General features: G+C 43.2%; 1 protein-coding gene across 1 annotated transcript in view; it reads left to right on the plus strand.

Moving 5' to 3' along the window:
* LOC112460434 (cilia- and flagella-associated protein 69-like) overlaps window positions 1-147 on the plus strand; it is a gene marked incomplete at its 3' end in the record, with an annotated part of 5,236 nt that extends 5,089 nt beyond the window's left edge. The window contains exon 10 of the mRNA XM_025025095.1: window positions 7-147. Coding sequence (XP_024880863.1) covers window positions 7-147 — 141 coding nt within the window. The remainder of the gene's footprint in view (window positions 1-6) is intronic.
* Window positions 148-11,375: the final 11,228 nt, after the last annotated feature.

Below are 11,375 nucleotides of genomic sequence, written 5' to 3' on the forward strand. Positions count from 1 at the left end.
GATGAGATCTCGGAGAGGGACGAGCTCGCGAGGATACGCGACGCCAGACTGGCGCCGACCCTGGAGGCGTTGGACGAGGTGGACCGCATCCGTCGCACGACCGACAGATCGTACATGCTGCGGAAGAAAGATCGGCAGAGACGACAAGTGCGCGCGGCCCTCTCGTTCCCGCGCGACGCCGACGCCGAGCGGTGTCATCGAACGTTTTCAGATAAGACGAACGTCACGGTAAAATAGATGATTTATGTCCATTTCTATCAGTGTAGATTAACTTTCTCGGTTTGACGTACTTTTTATCCTTTTCTAGCACTATAAAGAGAAAAAGATAAAAACCCAGGTAGCAGGTTTCCTGTTGACGTTAAAAATGTCATTAAGACAGAATTAATACGTCACTCTGCTACCTGGGAAGCATAAATTAAATCGAAATTTCTAATAAGAACAACAGTGTTGACGTGTAATACCAATACCATCGGTACACTGATATCGATACACTAAAATAATAAGATATTTTACTTTGAATTTTTGTTTTAATTTTATATAATAATATTAGATTCTAATTTAGTTCCGTTATATTTTTATTTGAAAGTTGAAAAGTCTCTTTCCCGTTTTAATTGTACAATTCTGTAAGTCTGTAATTTTACGATAAATGCACAAATATTTTATCAATTTTACTCGCTCACATTGGGGCGCTATTCTATTCGCGTGATATTTTTTCAGAGCAAAATTGAATGAAATAATATTTTCCAGGTGATTCTCGGGCAGCATCAATTGATCGACACTTCGCATCTGGAGGATCCTCGGAGCGATTTCACGAAGATATCTCCGGTGTCACCCCCCGATTCGCCCCGCGAAGAGATCTTCCCTTCGTTCGAAGTCGCTTCCGCGAGTTCTCCGTTCTATGAACACCGATTCGCAGACGAACGCGCAATCGAAACTCTCAATCGATAGCCTGCGCGTTGCTTACGTCATCAAATAACAATTTGATAAAATACACGAAATTAAAGAACCGATTGCAGCAAAACATCCTCTTCTTTTGACGAAGCTTATCTTACTTCGATACAATAGTTGTCTTCCTTGTCGACAAGAAGAAGGTAGCGTTAAGGAAATGTCATTTTTTATTTAACAGTAACTGGATCCAAGTGACCTACACGCGTTTATAAATATACTCCAAGCTCGAGAGAAGAAAATCATCTTATCTCATTAGCAATTAACCCGTTATTAATATATCGCTTCTTCATTTTTATGTCTTCGTCCATTTTACTAATTAGTCTTCAATTACTTTTAATTTCTTCACTTTTTCGATTCCTGAAGAACGTACCTACTATTCTGTACTATCTGTACAAAGATCATCGGTTCAACGGTGCGAGTCGGGACACCTCGCGCGGATTTCGCGCGAGCGATATCTGGCGTGCGAAGCGCGCTTCATCTAGATGAGACCATCTAGATAATCCAGATACTCTCGAGGCCGCTTCGGAGTGGGCGAGAGTCGCGAGAGAGAGACTGGCGAGCGCGGCGAGCGACTATAGTGAAGTAGTGAGAGCGAGCATGCCGTTCGCGTCGCAAGCGAGTGCTGTCGCCGTCGCCGCCGTCGTGGTCCGCCGTCGTCCGACGGTACCGGTTTGAAGAGCGAGCCGCGCGCTTCAGGACTAGCCCTCTCGCGAGCCCAGTAGACTCGCTCGATCGTCTCCGCTCCGTCCTCGCGTCAGTGTGCCGCGCGACCCGCTAGCGGAATCCGCTCTCTCGGCTTTTTCCTCCCGTTCTCTCTTTCTCTATCTTTCTCTCTTGAGCGACGCGCAACAGTTTCCCCGCGCGAGCAAAAGCGGAGCTACGCTACGCGGAACGGTCGAAGGAGACGCGCTTTTTCCGGAGCACCGAAACCGTTTCCGGAGCATCCGCTTTCCGCGAGAGGAGAACCCGCTCGCTCGTTCACGCGGCGGCGCACTCGGCCTCCCTTTTCCCCCCTCCCCGTCTCTCCCTTCGCCCTTTTATTTTCTTCTCCCCCCGTCTTCTCGCTCCCTTTCTTTCTCGCGAGTCACCCTTCGATTCCCTCTGTCTTTGGTCTCCATCCGGTTCTCCCTTCGCCACCCGCGCCTTTGTGCGTCCCTCGCTCCGTTCTTCCACGTTCTTCCGCCGCCGCTGCCGCAAGCGTGCGCGCGCGCGCGCGCTTACTCGCTCGCCGCTTTTCCGTCGCGCTCCGCTTCGTAAGACTCGCCTCGTCGGCGAGCGCGCTATATCGAGGGGGGACTCGCGACGCTCGCGTTTGGGTTTTAGCTTTCGCGCGAAGCCCTTCCACGCGAAGCGGAAATACAAGACGGAGTAGAAACCCCTCGTCGTGCCGACGTTGACGCAATTATGGCGCGTGAGGAGAAACGGTGGTGCTACTTTGACGGTGCGAACGAACGTGGAAGGCCGACGCGGATCCCGCTGCTGCTCGTCGTCCTGTGCGCTCTCCTGGCCGGATCCTTGGCGGTCGCCGAGCACGGTGAGTGTCGTGCGTGGCCTATGTCTGTGTGTTGGAGTGTGTTAAGTGTGTATACCTACATGCGCGCGCGGGCGTGTATACAAATGTCATTTACATATTTTCTTACATATGCGCCGCGGCTAGTGCGCACACGAGCGCCTTTCGATAACCTGTTGCGTATCGCGGAGGATTCTTTTTCGGATCGGGCGGGGAAGGCGCGAGCGCGAGATACGACGTGAGCGGCGGCGCTCGCAGGAGAGGAAGAGAAACGTACGGCGACGGCGCGCTATGGAGCGAGCGAATAAGCGACAGAACAGCCGATATCTAAACCATTTCGTTTTTCTTTGTATTTTCAAAACATCTTCGTTTACTCTCCGAAAAGGAAACAAAGCGGGAGGTCAGATAAAAGACTTCTCGCAGATGGTTAGGGGGGTAAAGGCAGGTAAAGGGCGAGAAAAGAAGAAAGGAAGAGTGTGTGTGTGTGTGTGAGAGAGAGAGAGAGGGCGACGAGAGAAAGGAAGAGAAAAAATCCGGTCGGTTGTCTGGGTCTTAGACCTTTTTTAACGCCGCTCCCTGCGTGATCCCGGCGACCCCTTCGTCCTCATTCATGGCTGCCTCATGTGCATCCGCTGATGCAACGGGATCGGGAACGCTTGTCTCCGGAATAAGGTCGCGCTCTCTCGCTCGCTCACGGCCAAAGACGCCGAGCGAGCGATCGTACACGTTAACGCTCGTAGTATATACGAGGATCGATGGCAGATCGCGAGTATCCGCGGAATAATTGGCAGACTCCGATCAGCGTAACGCGATATAAATGAAGGAAGAAACGCGAGAGGCCCCCGTCGAGTTTTCAAGATTACCGTACACCTTATAGATATCGTATTATGAGCGAGCATTGTGTTTATGAGCCTTCCCTCCCTCCGCTGCGCATAACTATATCGTGTCGCTTATCACGCTGTTGGTTGCCGCGAGCCCTTCGATTTAATAGGCTGTTTTTCCACTGAAATTACGAGCGTCACGCGACGCCGTAATTACTTTGTCGCTGGAACACGTTGTTCGGTTCGCTTATTAAAAAGGGACTGCGCTATACGATACATCTTTTTATCGTTCCCTCTCGTTAGGATCGCTACCAGCTATCGTAGATTCGCTCCGACGCTACAAGGAGCGAGAGGAGAAAAGGAATTTTCGCACGCGACAGTTTTGTAACCCTTTCGTCGCTGGGGATAACAATACGGCGAATTCGTGAGTGATAACTCGTAGGGTTATCTCTGGATCACTCTTCGCATACCGTTGACGCACCTCGATCTCGCGATTGCGAAATCGTCTGCTACTTGCTCGAGGGGGAGAGGGGCACCGTCGCTCGGTGTTGTGCCCCTTTATTCGCCGCGTGTGCCTTCGAATTGCGGGAATTGCGAGTCTTGCGACATTCGCGATTGACTTGCCGTCGGAAGCGGTCGAGGCATCGGCTATTGTCGACGTCGTCGGAATCGTCCGGTGTCAGTGGTGTCATCAGAACGTCACGGAATGTCAAGCTGTTGTCAGTTGTTGACATCGCGAGTTCGCGTTTAAACGCTTTCGCAAATTGGCGATTCTGTTACGAGCAATTCTTGAATTACATTACGTCAGAAAAATCGTCAGTAATATTAAAGGCAATGGAATATTTGCGTTGTCAGGCTTGCGTGATGGATATAATATATACAGGGTGTTTAAACTAAAGTGTTACATATTTTGAGAGCAGATATAGTATTCGTCAAAAACAGAAGAAAAAATGTCCAGTAAACATAGGTCCTAAATTAAATACCTGTTAAAATATGAAGTTTCTTTATCGCATACTATATAGGAGGTGCTCTACGTAGTTCCCATTCATTGCCACACATCCTTCAGACCCTAAGTCTCAGAGAATCACTCATACTAATATACCTGGTTGCTTTCGGTTTTGCTGACACGCATATTCCTGTTTGTACGTCATCGATGAGTGTTGAAAACAACAAGGTCTTTAAAAATGTCGGCTTAGCCGAAAATCTAAGGGATTAAAGGTCAGGGGATCGGGCAGGTCAAACTATTCGACCACCAATCCATTTCCCGTTAAATGTCTGGGTTAGGTATTGTCGCGTCGAGAGCACCTCCTATAGTATGATATATATATACACGATAAAGACTGGCCTATATCTTAATAGGTATTTGACTTACGACCCATGTTTACTAGACAGTTTCTTCTTGTTTTGATGAATACCTACTACCTGTTGTCAAAATATATAACACTTAAAAAAAAAACACCCTGTATATTATAAAATTACCTTTCTTTTTCTTTGAAATTACCTTTCTTGTTTTGATGAATACTTACTACCTGCTGTCAAAATATATAACACTTAAAAAAAAACACCCTGTATATTATAAAATTACCTTTCTTTATCTTTAGTCGCGGAATTCCTTAAATTAAATTTCAGGAGTTATAATTAGACACACAAATTAATGTAAATTCCTGAGAAACTAATTCAGAGTTCCGATTTCGTAAACATTTTTCGGCGAGATCCTTGAAAGGACGTCCGAACGTGCGAAGACGTATTTACATTATTGACACATACTTCATTCTTATCGAGCGATTACTCAACACCCGGAACATCAAGGCAATAATTTCCATAAATTCCCGCCTTCTTTTTCGCTTATAATAACGTTTGTCTCGTGCACGCAAGTCATTTTTTTCTTTTGCAGATGGTAACTGATATAGAGACACAAAGGCAACTTGTCACGAATGAGAAGTCGCTTTATAAGTATACGAAGTCGGAAAGGCAGAAAAATATGTTTCGCGAATGTAGTTGAGAAAAGTGTCAATCGTGTGCGTTGAAAGGCGCATACGTCTATTCAATTGCATCCTCGCTCGTTTATATACCAGCCGTTTGCAGATTGCTTAACAATTGACGGTTATTTAGCTCTTGCAGCAGATGTGATATATATATTATCGATAACATCATGTCATAACAACACAATTTTATCATTGAATTAAAACTACAGAACTTTTTTAAATAAAATTCTTCCCTCATATTTTTATCGAAAATTATCTTCAAAAAGTTTAAAAAAAGCTTCGTGCAATTATGCGACATTATGCACTGCTCCCGAAATGCAAGGCATTGTCTTGTCAGTTAAAGAATCAATAACAGAAATACTTCATAATGCGTGAATGGCAAACTCTCTGTCCCGCAAGTATATTATGCGATGCAACAAGCGACCGCGCTTATCCATAATGCATACGCGGGCGGAGTATTTTGCAGAAATCGATAGATTAGCTTGTAACGCGATACGACACTTCTACAGTACGTGTCGCATCAGCTGAAATTACATTTGAAAAAAGTAACACCGCGAACACGAGAATACTGTACTAAAGTCTCATATTCTTATGAGTCCAATTTTTGGATTCACCACAAATGCATCCAACGATGGAGTTCCTTGTTGCACTCGTTAACATATATTATTTTAGAAAAGAAATACGAATTTGCCCTAAAGGCGTGGAATTTAATTCTAGTATTCGAATTGCAATTCACGCGACGTGATCGAAATAACGAAGACAACTCGGTGTTTTCGTAGATCGCATAGGCAAAGGTATAAAAAAAAAAAGTAAAACGTAAATCCTGCCGAGGCTCGGTCCATTAACGCTTAATAATTCAGGAGAATGTAGTGTCCCTCACCTGTCTCTTTTATTTTTATACGCATGCCGTGGTGCTACCATCGTATAATCTGATCGCTTATCGCGCTCGGTTATCGGTGATAGTCGCAGTGAACCACGTATCCGCATTTCAAGAGAGAAACTTCGGTAAATAAAGCAACGTGAATAAATTTAGATAAGCGCCCGTGACCTCTGAATTCGCACTGTCCGAGGCGATATATGCACATGTGCGTCCAGATAACGCAGTTGACACGCCAACACATCGTTAATTTAATGTTACGTTAATTTATTTCAATTACGAAGTGGTAGCTCTGTACTTAGAACTAATTAGAGGATCGATTTGTCTCGTTTTGTTTGTAAAATATTTGTTCGTCCGATATTCCATTGAGATACCTCAGGTCGACTAGATCGATTTTGACTGGCGTCTTGTTTACGAGTCTCTCGAGTATAAACGAGTCGTCGCGCGCGAAACACCGGTTTACGGTGGCAAGCAGGGAACGATGATACGGGATATGCCGGGAAAACTCTAATTTAACGCGTTTACTCCGAAAAGTAATCGCGCGAGTTGCGGCGGGACGCGCCGCGCGCGATACCATTCGTGACGTTCGGTCTCGGTAACACTTAATTCGTTCTACGAGCACGAAACGCCTCGTCCAGCTGAGCGCGTAATTAGATCTCGCGTAATTCCACGGCGGCGAACGCAATTTTAAAGTGCGCCATGGCACTTTAATTCCGCCGATGAAAACGCCTGGCCACGAAAGATGCGCGCTTATCTTGGGGGCTATTAAATTATGTTAAAAAGTTAACCGCAAGTAGCGAGTCTCTTTTTAGCCGGTTGAATTTAATATATGCAAAATCACGTACATAATTTAGCTTTTTGAATTTTGCGAATGCAATTATTACCGCGTCCAATTATAACGTCGTTGGATATGCATAATTCGTAATTTGTAATCTTTCTACGATCGCGTGGAGCGGCTTGAGTTTATAAAAGAAAATATATACGCGTTCTCAAAAATAGAATCATATTATTTTTTAAACGAAAGACTTATCTAGGCTTCTGTAGGCTTATCGAGTCGTTATCAGGTTTGTTTTCTATGTAGAACAATTCCACGAACAATTCCCGTAAGGAAAGACGATTAGGGATGATTAGTCAAGAGTAAAAATTGTTCTTCCCAGAAGAGAGCCGCCGAACTGAAAACAATCGATCTTCGCGTAAAGACAAAGGCACATTCGTCAGCCGTTTAAGAATGCGAAATTCCACGGAATGGACTTTCGCGCCACCCGATATTTCTCGCGAAGCGATCCGAGCGCGGAAACGCTCTCCGCGAAGTGTAGAAATTTGTCCTCGTAACACTTGGCTTGTCCGCGTGCATAATCTCCGCTTTTTCCAATGCAACGCGTCCGCGGGATTAAATAATACGACGTAAATGACACGTTCGCGATATCGAGATTTCGACTCTCGACGAGGTGGAAGGGAAGCTGCTGATAAACACAATTACGAAAAATTGCAATTATTTCGGTTTCTAACAATTTCTTGTGTTTCTGTCTACTTTCTGTTTGTATTACGTATATGATGCAATCGTAAGCGTTTTATTAGATTCTTCTAGATTTCTCTTACCTAATTGCCTAGTCCGACAATCTGCACGGTGTTTTTTTCTAATTCTCATATGCATACATTATAGAATCATTATTTGCATATATACTCGCTGATACACGCGTAGATTGCGCATGTCTAAATATATACCAAAAAGAATTGTGGAGTTGTGAGAAGGCACACAAATAACTTTTTATAAATAACTTATAGAAATATCTAAATCTGATAAAGAGGAAGAGTTTCAGAAATAAAATTTCTGAATAGCAATTAAATAATTATAAACATTATTTAATTTCTTGAGAATGTTATAACGTTTTAAATTAAACTTTAAAGATATTTAATATTGAACATTTAATATAAAAAATGGAAAATTTTTGAAATAGATCTTTAATTAAATTTTTCGATATTATGTTTCAAGTAATAAAAATCTCGAATTACCTCTCTGTGTTGTTTGAAAATCAAGCACGATGGAAAAATGTTACCTCATCAAATTACTTTTACAATTTTCCTGGGCATTCTTTATTTCGACATAAGATTGCTTCAAACATTCTTGGAGGTAAATAAGATAATCAAAGCCATTCAGATTCTAGATGTACTTAAAAAAATATATATATATATAATTTTCCCAATTTGTGGTATCGCGGAAATTCCGCCGTAAATCGCATCGTAAAGACTTCTGTATACTATTACGCGCTGCTATATGTATATGTCACTTTCGCCGTCGCGACGAGGAGGAACAAGCTTCTTATCATTTCTCATCGATCTTGCCTTTCGGCGTATATTTTCCGGGGGATATGGAGAGAGGTGGCAAGTAATCGCGCGGTATACGAGTTGCTTCTATCCACTTCACTGGCGACTCACGGCGAACGAATAAACGGACGGACGGACGGATGGAACGGACGAACGTGCGCCGACAGCTCATCCATGAGTCACGGCTTTTGTCATATTTCCATCGACGTAGAAAGTTCAACGCACTCTCCTCGACCACCGCTCGTCGTTACACCTTTCGTATACCACCGCGGCTTCGGATCGCTCTATTTTCGCTAACACGGCGCGTTCCGTTCGGACTTACACTCGCGGTGACCTCGTTCGCCCCGCGGAAGACGCGTACGTGAACCGAAGAAGTCAGTGTCCCCGTCGATGGGATCGATCGGCGGTGGTGTTCATTGTAAGAGAAAATATCATTCACAGAAGCACGGCCTTTAGAGAAGGAAAATTTTAAGGCCGCGAGCTTTAGCAATCTAATTTCGAGCTTAACAATAGTTTGCGTCATTATTTTTCTGTGTATTGGCTAAAGAGGGCTTAAAAATAGAAATATTTCTAGTAATAGGGGTCTTGTATGTCTGTAACAAGATTGTGTCAGGTTGATTCCCTATGTTTAGACGAAGTGTGTAATAATAACAATACTTCCGTATGTAACTCAAAGCCGCGACACCTTGTACCTTACATACACGTCTGTATACGAAATGCATACAGAAATGTCCCGAATAAGCATGTATATAGAAAATGTCCGGAAAAAAATCAATTTTGATGAAGGCACTTTTAGGTACGACATCTGATTCTTGTTGATTTCTTGTTGGAATAATCTGAAACGTTGTGACTTTTCGTAATCATGCTAACTGCCACGAACCGCAGTACTGCGAAAAGCTGAAACTCTCGTGGCTTCGTTCTCTCCTTATCAAGCGAAACCGACAATTAGATTAAACCGCAAGGCGCATTTGTATATGTCGTACAATTTTCTGTTTACCATTGCTCCAGACTTTTCTCAGAGATGTTCCGTTATTTAAGGCGCACCTTAGGCGACCTACAATTCTCTCGCGTCAGAATTCGCAACAGAATTCTATTTATAATTTGACTATGCTCTGTGTACTCTGATACGTTTATGTGTGCGTGTGTATTCTACATACTTTATGCAGTCGTATTCCAGTTCTTCAAACGTTTTATTACGAGATATGTAAAAAGGAATGGAATTTTATTAAAAATAGAATTTGTTAAAAATAGATTTTAGAAGAAGAGACAATAATACATTTCGTTTTTTAAATTTATAAAAAATGTTTGAATGTAACGTTCCTCTCGCGCCAAGTCTGGCATATGTCGATAGTGCGTTAACTCCCTTTATTACACGCGCTTTTATGGGCGGTCGTCGGTGCACGCATATTGCACACCATACTCGCTCGTTGACGAAGATGCGTATACGCGCGCTCGTATCCGGTTTCGGTAACATGTATCGCCGATACGTCGCTCGATACGCCGTAATGTGGCGTAATCCACACGTACATGCCGGTACCGATCGAAGCGTGACAAATATAGCGTCTTTTTAAATAGCTTTTTAAAATTAAAACATGCCGTTCAAAAATAACGCCACCGCGTTCACGCATCATTACGCTTGCAGGGTAATCGTATAATTAAAAGAAGAACGTTTGGGACATTTTGTACGGGATGTTTATACCTGCATGAAATTTGCCGGCAAGTGGTGTAGCGTGCATGAATGTGCTATATGACATAGTATCTTAAGCCGCTGCTCCTTGTAAGCTTATATTCCGCTCATATTCTAATGTATTATACACACGTATGTAAACATATACGTATATATACGCATACGCATGCGCGGGTCTAGATTAAGACCGGCGCCACGCGTCGGCCTTATCATGTGACTTTGCTTAATGAGAGATATCCTTAATGCGCTTTGTTAAGCAATCGTTATCTCCAACGTAAACTCCGTGTGTAACTACACGTATGTAACTATATACACACAACATAATAATGTTATGCAATAAATCCCTCAATAAAATATTTATCTTATTTCTATTCAGTCGAGTATCCGTAAAAAAGTAACAAATTTGGAATTTTATAGAAAATATAGATCCAGGCGATAGATTTATTTAATTTATATATAGTTTTAGTTTTCAAAATACTTTCAACAGGTTGAAAAAAATTTATATCTTGCTTCTTACATCTAATACCTTATTTTGAACAATTCCTTTGTATTTGCGTTTGTTTAAAATTAGAATTAAACGAGCGGGCACAGTTAAACGATCTTTATGGATGCGGGGTTACGCAACCGCGATTGCGCGCGTTTGCGATTGTAACCCGTTTCTAAAATTAACAAGAGCGATGAAAAGCCGTCTGACGGAGGATGTGTGTCGGAGAAATTTCGCGGTGAGGAAAGGGCGTAGCGCGCGCGGGCACATAACCGGACACCCACGTGGCCCATTTTATACGGTCATTAAGTCGTTCGCCTTGTGCGAATGGTCCTACCGATTATAATTGATTGGTCCGTGCCTCGTGCGTATACTCGCCGTTCCATAATTTATTAAATGGATGTGTTCACGTCAAACAATCGGACGGCGAATAATCGAGGGTTTTTTCCGCTTTTATCGAATTATTTTGTATTTGCACATCAGAAATAGAATATCGACGCGTGTATTTACCCGAGATTCGAATGCCGTAATTACGAGGCTTTTCGCGAATATCAGATTTCGTGGTTTTTGCCAATCGCAATTTCGCGTGATAAATTGAACCTACATAGATCGAAATGTTAAAATATTCGAAATATTTTTGTCTGAATTTTCCGAGCAGCTATCTCGGTTCGAAAGAGAAAGAGAAAGAAAAAGAGAGAGAGAGAGAGAGAGAGAGAGAGAGAGAGAGAGAGAGAGAGA

The sequence above is a fragment of the Temnothorax curvispinosus genome, unplaced genomic scaffold (assembly GCF_003070985.1).
Source record: "Temnothorax curvispinosus isolate PA1 unplaced genomic scaffold, ASM307098v1 QBEX01010543.1, whole genome shotgun sequence".
NCBI lineage: Eukaryota > Metazoa > Arthropoda > Insecta > Hymenoptera > Formicidae > Temnothorax > Temnothorax curvispinosus.